Source organism: Centruroides vittatus, unplaced genomic scaffold, assembly GCF_030686945.1.
Source record: "Centruroides vittatus isolate TY-2023 unplaced genomic scaffold, ASM3068694v2 contig_424, whole genome shotgun sequence".
Lineage (NCBI taxonomy): Eukaryota > Metazoa > Arthropoda > Arachnida > Scorpiones > Buthidae > Centruroides > Centruroides vittatus.
Genome location: NW_027122230.1, coordinates 603,981 through 617,214, shown reverse-complemented (window position 1 = coordinate 617,214; position 13,234 = coordinate 603,981). Strand labels below are relative to the sequence as shown.

The window sequence follows — 13,234 nt, the reverse complement described above, 5'->3', positions numbered from 1 at the left end:
CGCATTGTAGTAATATACTAGTAAGTGTAATCACTACACGTGTAACACACGCCAGGTGTGTAATAATATTAACGTGTTTATGTATCCGTGTAAAAATTTAGGAATACGAAATCGGTTACGACGTATGTCGGGTCAATCATATATTTAAATAATTTTATTTATTTATCTATAAATATATAAGATTTTTAAAAACATACCCGTCAACCTTGCAGGTATAGAAACTGCCGTCAAGCAACACAGATCAATCATTTTCAAATTATTACTGTTTTACGTTAGATGTAGGTACACGAAACACAATACAGTATGAAACCTTAACTCAGTGACTACGTTTTACATTTATACTTATTTGGCTATGGAAAGTCGTGATATCGGGGACGTCGAGTAATCATTCCGACGTCAAAAGCAGGAATAGTAGTGTCAAGAATTTTCATTGTATACAGTTTTAGTATTGGTGCCAATGTCACTTTTAATTAATAAAATGTCATGATGATGTGTTCATTACAGATCACAGTTCCTTTTACTATTGCTTTAAAGTGTGTATTATGAGATAATAATTCCTTCAAACCGGAATAATTATTAATGAAATACAGGTACTTCTCACTTTACGACCTATCTGCTTAACGACCACTCGCACTTACGGAACTCGGTCGTAAAGTGAGGAGTACCTGTAAATCTGTAATGCACCGCCAAGTGTGCGTTTGAAAACCGAAATATTGTTTTATTAAAAGCGACATTGGCACTGATACTAAAACTATATACAATGAAAATTCTTGACACTACTATTACTGCTTTTGACGTCGGAACGATTACTCGACGTCCCCGATATCACGACTTTCCATGGCGGAATAATTATGAATGTAAAACGTAGTCACCGAGTTAAGGTTTCATACTGTATTCGTGTACGTCTAACGTAAAACGGTAATCCTTTGAATGATTGATCTATGCATGCTTGACGGCAGTTTCTATACAGTACCTGTAAGGTTTACAGTAAGGTTTATACAAAAACCGACTTTTTAAAACACCGGTTTTAGAATCTGAACTTTTCTATGAAACTGGTTAGAACCGGTTTTAAATTTTTACCCAAAAAAGGAAATAAGAGATATTTACAACTTATTTTAAAACTTTTCAAGAATATAAAATATAATCGGCCAACGTTTACAAAAAACAAAACAAAAAAAATTCTAGAATATTATATTAAAATATAAAATTTACTCCATAGAAAACCATTAAAAAATGAATAACAATGAATGCCTGCAAAATATTAAATATTTTCTTATTTTTCAATAAGAAAATATGATTTTAGAAAGCAAAGAACGTCTATAGATTATTGCTCAACCGTGTCCTTATTTTACACAAAATTGCCAGAAACAGAAAAAACTTTCGCTACTGAGCTGAGTTTAATCGTCTTTAAAGCATTAAGTAATAAATCAGTTTTTTTTTCGTTATTTTGTTCGTACGCTCTAATACTAAAAACTATTTGTTTAGTGTCCTAGGGCTAGACGAAGTCATTTTTTCAAGTTTTTGAAGATATTAGCGAGGTTGAGGCCGAAGTTTTAAACGCGAAAACGTGTACGTTGGACGTTCAGCGCCGCTTTCTTGTAAGAATCGCTGTTTCCTCACCCTCGCTGTTTATAAAATCGATCTCGCGCGACGCGATTTTAGGGAGCTGTATTTGCGAAAGGTCGCTTGTAGAAGTATGATTTTTCCTTTGACTTTTTTCTTCTACAGATATGCTCTACAACTCTAAGGTCCCAACCGTTTCATTCAGAGCTTGAATTGGCCGAATTTTAGACGTAGGAGAATTTTTTGTTTTGTAGTTAGTTTATGAAACTTAGTATTTAACAAAGTTTTGTAGTTATATGCCAGAGACAATTTTGTATCAAAAGGTTGATGCTTTTAATCAAATAATTAATTAATTTTTATGTTTTAGGTATAGGTTCAAAAGCCGGTTTTTCTTTTTACTCGGGGAAACCCAGTTTTCAAATTATACAAATTTCTTCAAAATACCGGGTTTTAAAAACCGACAAACCCTAGTTTACAGTTATGTTTTTATAGTTCTCAAAAAGCAAAAGCCATTCCGTATACACCGGAGTCGATTCTATTTGGTTGTTGCTGTATTCTCGGAAAGTTCAGAGATGTCAATATTAATAGGCTATAAGGATACAATTTCTGTCAGAATAAAATTCTGTAGATATTTTACCGTAATTTATAGAATCGAATATACGAATACGTTTTGTGTCGTAATAAGCGCAAATTCGGCATAGCAATGATCATTGCTATGCCGAATTTGTGAATGATTGATATCGTATCTGACCGGAAAATTAATTGCAGTATTTTCGATGTAATTTGGTGGAAATGTCGAATAATAAGTACAATTTTGTACAATATGGGCAAAAAGAAGTCATGTGAAAATCCTCTAGTTTTTCATTAGAGGCTGTCCGTAAATAACGTCCGCATTTTTCTTGAAATGTTTATTGCCCCTCCCTCTCTTGTTCCAGTTTGTCCAAGTTTCTGTAACTCCCTCACCTCTTCGGTCTTCCAACAAAACTCGATCTTCATTCATAAAGTGATAAAGGTTTTATTACTTTAACTAGAAACGAAACATAGAAGAAACTTTGAAATAAACGGATATTTATTTCATTATATTGTATAGTTTATCTACTGAAGCTCACTCTTTCCCCTTCCCTTGTCTTATTTTATCCGACTTGTCTTAATAAGGGGAATGAAATCAGGGAAGGGAAATATTCTACTATATACTTAGTCAAACCTGTCTATAACGGTACCTGTATATATAGCGAAAAACCTGTCATTAACGGAAAGTTTCTTCTGTTCCTTGAAATTTTTGCAAAAAGTAATGCAAATTAACCCGTATACAGTGGAACCTGTCCGACGCGGAAACGGAAAAGAAAATAAGACCGTATAACGGAAAAATCGGTATCTTTATCCGATTTAACAAGTTTACAAGCCTAGCATGTACAAATTATAAAAACGTCACACTCAATACAGAATAACAAAATATTACTACTGTATTACTGTAATTTTATTGGTGATATAATTATAAGTTATTAAATTTAACGCGTTGTTCCCGATGTGAGATTGCATTCTTTGTTTTGAAGCTTATTTTGAACTTTTTTACATCTCATTTCGTTTGAATAAAATCAAGTCGAAATGTCCGCAGATAAAATGCACATCGGGCACATTACGCACGCATGCTTAAGTTTGGTAAAGGATATCACGTTATACAAACAGTAAAAGACACTCGTACTGCGTATGGGAAAGATGCTTCTAAACTCGGAATGTGTCAAATGTAGTTTTAAAAGTTTCGTTGGGGAAATTTTGAACTAAACGATACAAAACGTACGGGTCCCTAAAAGCTGTCGAAGAGAAATTGTTAAAGATGGACGAATGACAGTTGGTGAATTTGCAACAGATCTTCGTGTGTCACAGACACATACAGTAAGAACCCGCTTAACGCTGCCTCGATTAACGCTGATTCGATATAACGCTGTCTGCTCAAAGCCTAAAAAAACACTAAAAATTTACGCCGATTCAAATTATCGTGGCCTTTTATTGATTCGTATATAATACGATTATTCCCAAACACGAACCAATCGGCAAAAGGTGGCAATTCGTTGTAGCGCTGTACTTCCCTTAAATCTAGGGTTTCTCATTTCCCGGTCTTTTGCTTGTTCCGGGATTCCGGGATAAAAGTGAGCTGTTTCCCGGGATCCCGGGACAAAATTAATTATTTTTAACTTTGACAAATTATCATGAAATCAAATGATATAATTATTTTTCGTCTTTTAAAGTAATTTAAGACGCTCCGCAACCTCCAGAATCATATTAATAAGGCTGTTAAGATATATATTAAAAATTTCCTTTGAACTACTAGAAATTTTCACAAATAGAAAAAAATTATTACAGTTTGCTGGAAACTGCATACAACAACAACAAAATGCTTTGAGTTGAGTTTTAAAAAAATGAACTCAGATCAAACTTCTAACTTAGAAGGCAATTTTCGTTTTTCTAAATAAAATATAATACAAAATATTGTAAATTTTTATAAGATTTTAAAAAACAAAGATGGTCAATACTCCGATCACTCAATCTAATTCTTATTTTAGTAATGAAAAGTCTTGCTACCGAGAATGCCTTTTCCGATTCAATTGATGTGATTGGAATCGTGTTTAATGCATTTAAGAGAAGACAAATATGTGTTTTTCACCTGTATCCTGAAAGATTTCTAGTTCGTTTTCGAGATTGTAGTACTTCTTTTGTTCTCTAGTATTTTTGATTTGTCTACCTCGACTGCTTTAATTGAAACATCATAGCCCAATAATTCTGCAGTTCGTTTGTCTTTAATAATCAGGTTATGAAGAAAAACTTCATACTTGCAGACTTTGTTCGTATCCTGGCCCAATTTGCACAACTTGGCGTTACGCAGTTATTGAAGCTACTGGGCATGGTTAAAAATTAAGACAACATAAGCACAATTATTACAGATATTACAGGTAAAGAATTTTGAGAGTCCTGCCACAAATAAGCAACGTATTGATTATTGACCATTTGTGAAGTGCCATAACGAGTAAAAATTAAAAAAAAACTAATAAGTAGGTTTAAAATTAATAAATACAAATGTATTCTGACAGTTTATGAGTTAATTATACTTTCTATTTGCAAAATTTCCCCAACATTAACACAAAATAAGAAAAAAGTGAATTTTTAAGAAATTTGCGGGATTTCCCGGGATAAGAAAAATTTCCCGGGTTAAAAAAACAACCGTGATCCCGTGATCTTGTTTGAGTAACCCTACTTAAAACTATGTTTTGTGTAATTTTGGAAAAAATATAACATCATGGATGCCATAAGAAATATCGACTTCGCTTGGCAGGAATTAACTGATAAATACATGAACCGGAGTGTGGAAGAAGTTTTGTCTGAAAGTATCCATGAATTCTCAACGAGAAGAGCCTGTCGATGTATCGTTAATTTGACCAAATTGTCAACCTAATTGATACAGCAGGACTAGATGTAGACTAGCAGGATATTGAGGAGTTACTGCAGGTTTTTAGTGAGGGCCTTACCAACGACGACCTGTAGAACTAGCAGAACAAGGAATTTGTGTAGAACTGGAAAATAGTGATTCTGAAACGAAGAACCCAAACGAAGTAAAAGTTTGGTAACGATAGCCGAAATCGTCGATGAAACTGTAGCGAATGATCCAGATTTTGAAAGGAGTGCAAAAGCAATGCGAGGCGTTTTGGATGCGATCTCCCGCTACCGACATTTGCTTAAAGAAAAAAAAGCGACAAATGAAACTACGCGACTTTATCGCAAAAAACAAGAATTTTAGAAAAGCCAGGACCTTTGTCACAAAAAATGAACTTTACATTTCTATGTGCATATGTTTGTGTTATTTAACATATATAATTATGCAAATTAATATAAAAATAACTAAAAATTATAGTAAAATTTGTTTATTTTTGGTCGCGTGTTTCCCTAACCCTATTTACTCTGTTAAGATGACCTCGTTTAACGCTGTTTCGTTTTGCGCTTTGTCGTCTAGGAACGTCTTACTGTATTGTTGAAACACTTCAGCAACTTGAAATGGTTGTAAAATAAACTGATAATTGTGTTCCGCACGCAGTTTTTTTTTCCTGTTATGAAACGAACCGAATTGAGTATAATTTTGTTCGACGAAGGTAGGCAGCTGTAAGATTTTATTTTATTTATTATTGGTTACTCATTTTCATCTTAGAGAACTTTTTTACTGATGAAGGAAAAGATTAAAGCTAAAATAAAAATATTTGTTCTTGCGGGTGGAGATTGTTCGGTCGAGTACCAAAGTACCACTGTATTTGAATGTACCAGGTACCACCGTTTTTGATGTACGCGGTAACATCGAGAAATTTATTAATCATTAATCGAGGGATACCTATAGTAGTAACCACTATATACGGAAACCGGTCTACTACGGAAGACTTGTTTGATCCCTTGGGGTTCCGTTATAGACAGGTTTGACTGTATATGATGAGAAACTGCCGACTCCAACGAAAATTCCGACAGAACTTGTATAATGATTTCATGAAACCATCTAGTCCAGTGGTCTCCAAACTTTTTTGATCGCGTACCCCTAAGAAGAAAATAATTATAAGTTGTACCCATATAATGTATATATATATATATATATATATATATTGCGTGTGTGTGTAGGTGTAGTTAAAAATCAAATTATTAATTTATTTTAAACAAAATACAGTACATACATTTAAATTAAATTACAAATTTACATTTTGAATTCGAATTACAGTATTTTGACTGTATAGGACACACACACATTTTGAAGGGAAACTTGGCGTACTCCGAAGTATCACTTTGCGACCTAATTTTGGAGACCACTGATCTAGTCTAACAGACTAAGCAGTTTCGTGAAACTGTTCCGTCCGAATAGTTTCTCACTCGAATCGGTTCCAGTTCCTGAACGGAACTGGATTTTTTCACCTCTAATCCAGCGTTCGAACATTAAATTAGTGCAGACTAATATAATTTAAATAAGTTCAATATTGTGTTATTTTAAATTTTGTCGGAAAAAATTAGAATTAAAATTACGAACATGATGATGAGCGCGTCCCAAGCAGACATTTCGCGAAAAGTAGCTGTTTTGACTGGAGGAGAAGAAAAAAATTTTTAAGTGAAATGAAAAAAATCGATATCTCGGGAAAGAATGGACGTAACTCGATGAAATTTGATACGTAGGTCGGGAAAAAATGGCAGACGGCGACGATACTCGTATTTTGTCTGGATGAGGCATACCTCTTTAGTTTTTTAATAAAATGTTAATTAGGATAGACAGAAAGTATTGTAATTACAGTAAAGTAAGGTTGGCTTTGTTATGCCGTTCGTTCGCTCGCTTACTTGACGGCTTACCTCTACCGAGCTTTATGATATCTTTGTCGATGCAGATCAAGGCAAAGTACTAATGTAAATCATTACTTTCGTCTAAAACTTGCCGATGTAACTAATCTATATCCGTAAATGGGACAGCAATCCGTAATGTTTCGTAGGGCGCAAGTCGGCCCGTAATTTCCCGGTAAACAAAAGTCGCACGATGTCTATTACCGGAGAGATTCCATATTAAATGCGATTTTACTCATTTTAAATATTTAAGTAAGTAATAATTTTATCGTTGTAAATATCACAGGTTAAAATCTACGGAAATTGTGTTGGGAGATTCTTCACATTTTCCTTTCGTATTGTCATTATTACAAGCGAATCGCTTTTGTCATGAATTCAATAATAATTATTAAAATATCAATTTAGCTATACGTACTTAACACCTTACTCTTGCCGAGAAAAAATATATTTATTTGCAACAAACAAACAAACGTTTTCAGCCTGCTTCACAGGCCATCTTCAGGCTTGGAATACATTTGAAATTCTATTTAGAATTTCAAATGTATTCCAAGCCTGAAGATGGCCTGTGAAGCAGGCTGAAAACGTTTGTTTGTTTGTTGCAAATAAATATATTTTTTCTCGGCAAGAGTAAGGTGTTAAGTACGTATATCTATAATGATTTGCTGAGTGCTTTATAATATTATCAATTTAGCTGTTCGTAAGTTTTAGTCACAAAGTTTTTAGAGAATTGTTGGGCTGTAATTTGAAAAAAAATTGTAGATCTGTAATTTTCAACTGTCGTCCATCCGTTTGTCTTTCCTTAACCCCCTCCCTCCGGGATGTTTTCCTACACATAGTCATTCTTCGGGGTCCTTTGAAATTTTTAAGTGCAAAAGGGGGTCGCGGACCAAAAAGTTTGAGAAACACTGATGTAGATGACCGACACGACTGTTGTTATCAGTAAAAGTTGATGTACAGGGGCAAGACATTAATAATTTGAGATATAGAACATATATTTTAAATTAAATAAATTAAGAATATGATTAAAAATTGCAGCCCTGCATTGTGACCATGTCACAATAAATTTAATTTAAATCGTTAATCTCATAAGATTATTAATTTTCTAATATAAACAAATTAAAGATTATCCCTGGGATGATTGTTTGTTTATTTTTGACTAATTCTGTTAAAGGGTTTACCTTTGTCGAGTACTTTTATTCTTAAATATATATCTAATGTTTTAAACCAGTGATTCTTAACAGGGGGGCCGCGGCCCCTGGAGGTCCATAAGAAGTTTGCCGGGGGCCGCCAAATTATGCAAAATTTCCTTCAGAATATAATATAAAAAAATTGCTGTATAACCGAATATCGTATTGAAAAGTGAAATAAGAAAGATAAAGTTTTCCTGTTTATTTTTATTTATTTATTTTTTATTTCTTCCTACATACAACTTTGTTAGTACAGAAGAAATAAATGTAAATATGCTACTTACACCGCAGTATTTACTTCTTTTATTCCAAAGCAATTCTAAGAAACTATTAATGCTTGAAATTTTAAAAATAATTATGAAAAATAGTAGGCTTAGTAGTAGGCTTTGAAAATTTAAGTATTTTTGCAAAAGATATGCAAAATCTTTACATATTGTGGATGTTTTAATTTTAGTTTAGTTTTAGCATCGACTTTGGATCGATTTATCGACATGTTTCTTATTTTATTTTCTGTAAAAAATTAATGAGTTTTCGTGTTTAATTGTGAAGTTTGAATGTTATTTAGATAGATAATGAAATAATAAAACTATGATTTACATTTATTATATAAAAAAATAAAGCAACAATAAAAAAATCAATTTATTGTATAGATAATTTAACAAATATAGGGCCTAAATTATTATTTAAAAAAATGGGGGTCACAAAAATTATGAAATATTTGATAGGCCATGAGTATAAAAAGGTTAAGAACCACTGTTTTAAACCATTCATCTTGTTATTTGCTGTTATATGTGGTTTACTTCGTTTTGAAATTTTAAACTCGAGACATTATTGAAATTTGAAGTTTTGTCTATATACGAAAATACATTAGGCTATAAATGATTTGGGTAAACCTATCAATGAAATGGAATCGTGCTGTAACTTTCGTGTCTAGTAGTTTCTGGGCTGCAATTTGAAAATCGCAGACCTGTAAATTCCTTCCTTAATCTCGAGAATCGAGTAAGATAGATGAAAGTCGAGATAATATTAGGGACAGCTCCTGTCCCTAAGCTTTCCATATATGGTTTCGGCTTTCATCTGTCTAACCCCGTTCTCGAGATTAAGGACGGACAGACGGACGGACGGACGGTCGACAGAGGGAATTTATAGGTTTAGCTTTTTCAAATTTGTAGCCGAATAATTGTTCGTTGTTTTCTATTGTTAGATGGTCAGTTTTGATTGAACTGTGAATTTTTACTTTTCCGGCTCTGATACATATAACAGAGGGAAAGTATAGCCAGAGAAGTCCAAAATGTAAAAATTTTGGACCGAGAGGCCCTCGAAACGTTAAGAAATGCATAAAATGGGTTTTTATGTATGTATGTAGGCCCTATATACTGTATATATGTTTGTTTGTTTGTTTGTGAGGGCACGATTTCGTTCAATCCCTTTGAAGCTTAATAACTCTCGTGATTTTTGTCGAAAATTTGGCACGGAGATTTGTTTATTAGGGGGGTTAATGATATTAAATTTTGGTGGTTAAAATGTCGAGCGGGTGGGGAGATAATGCGGGTTGTGTATATTTCCAGTAGGTAACGATTTTACTCGGTATTTGCATTTACAATTTTTTTTATAAAACTCAGCCGTACCCCGAAAATTAAGCTTCTTGCTATTTCATAATAATTAAAAATATAAAATTTTTCTGAGCTAAGCACGGCAAAATTTCATTTTAAAGGCCGAGGCGACACGGCTAAATTTTACCTTTGCCCGGATGTTATTTGTACCTACGGGAAAATTATTTTTGTAGATGGAAGGCGCGAGCGGTAATTATAACGGCGGAAAAACTGGAGTACGAACCGTGTTTTTACGTAAGTAATTGTGGCCCAGACGAGGGCAGATTTTGGGATAAAAGCGTCGGACGGTTGAATACTTCCGCTGATCGGGAATACAAGAAAGGATTGGCTCTGTCCGCCGCATCTCAAACTTCCGAAATATTCGGAAAACAACTAACGGGCGTGACGGGAAAAGGCCGGCGCCCAATTTTCCGTAAACGGAAACCGCGTACCCGGCGGGTGTGAGAGTGGCCGGGACCCGGTTATTACCGGCGCCGATACAGACATTAAATGCGTAGGGAAGATGGAAAACGCAAGTTGGTTTCCATCTTGCGTTTTCCATCGCCGAGATAAAGTAGTAAACGTGGTTGAAGTCTCTAAATAAGGATGATAAACGGGCCGGCCCGACAGAGGAAGTATAAAACTCGGAAAGATGGGAAAAAAATTCGTTTAAACGAAGGGTTTCGACCTCCACCCGCACTGGGTCGGGACAAAAGAAGGACGGTGGCGCGAAACGTTCCCCTGACGGCGCAAACAGCATAATTATTATTATTATTATTATTATTATTATTTTTTTTTTGGCGGGAAGTTCCGGCGGTGGCCGCGCCCTTTTTTCCAAATATTTACGAAATTTCGCGGGATTTTACAAAAATGACTTTCCTTTTTGTCCTTTGTTGGCGCGGAAACTAAATTTTTTTGGCGAAATATTATAAATTCGAAAATTACTACCGTTCTCGACGATTCTGTAAAATTCCTTTCCTGTAAAATTCCTGTACGAAAAACTACGGTTCGTACCGAGCAAAGTAAATGTATAGAATCGACTGTTATTATACGGACGAGACGGACGTTTCTTTTCCTTTGCCTTATTTGTCCCGGTTAACCTTCCAGTTATAATTCCGAGACGGAAGTTAAATTTGTTTAAGTGCTACCGGGAAACACTATCCCTCGCCCGATTTATTCTCTGCTTATAAATTTCTCTCGGCCTTCGTCTCGTCCTTATCGAGTAGATCGCGGTTGGGTCTACCGGGTTACTCCGTACGTAATTTAGTAATGGGCGTGAGACGGGTTAAAACTTCGATATGTAACACACACACACACACATACATATATATGAGTGATTGGAAAGCCGGACGTCTCGGTCCATCTACCTTACCCGCCGTCCCCTTCGCCTGCGTTAACGTTGCGCCTCTCACGGCGCCTGCGCCCGACTTTCCGCCGGGCCTGCCTTCTGCGCAGGTGCGATAGACTGTAGGAAGTAACGGAACAGCTGACTGACCCCTCTCCCGGCTGGTGTGGTTTGCCCGGTTGCGGCTTCGGAGCCATGAACTTAGCGGTGGGTAAATAAATTAAATTTTCCTTTTAAATTCAAAGAAAAATACGGAAACTCCTGCCGCCGTTTCTTCCCGATTTCTACCCGCCGATGGAAAATTTTTATCCCCGTGAGAAAAGTGAAATAGTTAAAAATGGTGCAGTACCGTTTCGGCGGCCGTGACGTACGCGTCGACGCAGTCTCCGTCCGGTCGGACCGGATATCGACTACGTCGGGTGGCGGCTTAGCGGATCCGGAAATTCCACTTCTCACGTGACGAGCGGTGGCCCAGTTCGAAAACTCCATATTAATTAATTTCTAGTTGGCCATCGTTTACCCTACGTCGGTCTGTCCGACATTTACGTTAATTTTTAAGTAAAGCTGAAATATTCGCCCGGTCGTATCGGAATAACCGTTATTAATTGTAATGCGAAAACTATTTTAAACGTAACTTTGATTCCGCGAAAGTCGAGGGATAGGTTAAACGTTTCGAAACTCTGAATTAAATTTACAAAATGAGATTTTAATTTTGTAGCGTAGTTAACGACCAAAAGGTTGGTATAAAGTTGTTATACTAATCTATAATTAAATGTAGGCAATACGCTAAAAATAGAATTTTAATGCCGCAAGGGCTAGACGGAAAAAGTCATCACTTATTAGCAAGGACCGGGCCGTAATTAATCCGCGGCGATTTACGTTAATTATGGCGTTAAATTAAAGGGTTTAAAGATAAATGGAAGTGTAAGACGATGAGCGGAACGGTAACGAGTCTTCCTGCGTAATAGAGATAAGACAGAAAGAAATTGCCGGCAGTGGAAATAAATTGGTAAACATTCTATTAATAAACACAAAAGATAACGGCAGTTATTTCGATAAGCAACTGTTTGTTCAAGAAGAGAAAAATGGCAATTGTGTAACTTTACAAAGAAACTCGTTCTTTATTTTTCCAATGGCGTAATTTAGACCACGGTCGAAACGCGGATATAAAACTCGATCTTCCACTGCGAATAGTGTTTTCCCCGGCCTGGTAAGAACTTGGAAAGTGTTATTTTCCTTTTTTATTTTGCTAATTTCGGTTTTATCATTCGATTTCTTTCGGATTAGGTTCGATCGAAAGGCGCCAATCGAAATAGAAACAGTTAATAGGAAGAGAAACCGGATTTTAACGGCTGTTCTGCACTGCGCGTCAACCGGTTTAATATTCTAAGCTACAGGAATTAGGCCATTTCCTCCCCTACTCGGACACTTTTCGATTTATAGATTGGCCAAGACAATGCGCGACTTGGACGTGCCTTAACCCCAGTCTTGCGTCCGGGCTACCGCGCTCCCTTTCATCGGGAAAAAGGTAAATGGTTTGTCTTTCGCCGGTTTGCTCGACCGAAAAGGGGTGTCAGGTCAAACGTAACCGCTAGGTCATTTCCCGGCCGGTCTACACCTTTCCCCTTTGTTTCTACAATGCGCCTTGGCCGTTCGGAAAAATTTGCTTTTCTAAGAAAATTGCAATAAATAACCGAAAGGGTCGGGCCGAATTTAATTTTAATAAAGTTATGCCCGTCGAATAGCAATTTTAAAAACCAAACAGCTAGTTATTAATGAAACTCTAACGATCGGTACACGTTACTCACTTTACGGCAGTATGAAATTTTGCGCCTTTTAATTTGTCCCGTTTCGGTATTCATTTAATCTTTTAAAGTGGACTTGGACTAGAGCCAGAGCAGATGCAGGTTACGTACTGTACGTACAGTCCGAACGTAGTGTATAGCCTATACCAATAGTTAAGTCTATGTAACGGACGTGTAGTAAGAATAATATTCGTCTGTCAGGAAATTAATAAACTACGCCGGAGTTTAAGGCAAATTAAATTTAATAATTTACTGTAAATTACGATAAAGGATAAGACCGAGTGCTACCGTCGTCCGGGCGTACGGGTATGCTCGATAACTCGTTCTTTACAGAATTACGGTTCCGCACGCCGGGAAGAATGGTCACCGTTACGATTTCAAATTTTTCTT

At 35.9% G+C, this 13,234-nt stretch overlaps 1 protein-coding gene across 4 annotated transcripts in view; it reads left to right on the top strand.

The window, feature by feature from the left end:
* Positions 1–13,234, top strand: part of LOC136976767 (serine/threonine-protein kinase tricornered-like) — a 95,715-nt gene that overhangs the window by 22,115 nt on the left and 60,366 nt on the right. Inside the window, exon 1 of one of the 4 annotated variants that reach the window (XM_067272129.1) lies at positions 11,128–11,246. The exons of the other annotated variants lie outside the window; for them this stretch is intronic. Within the exon in view, the coding sequence (XP_067128230.1) occupies positions 11,235–11,246 (12 nt within the window). The 5' untranslated portion in view covers positions 11,128–11,234. Of the gene's footprint in view, positions 1–11,127; positions 11,247–13,234 lie in introns of those variants that run through there. 4 annotated transcript variants of the gene reach the window in all.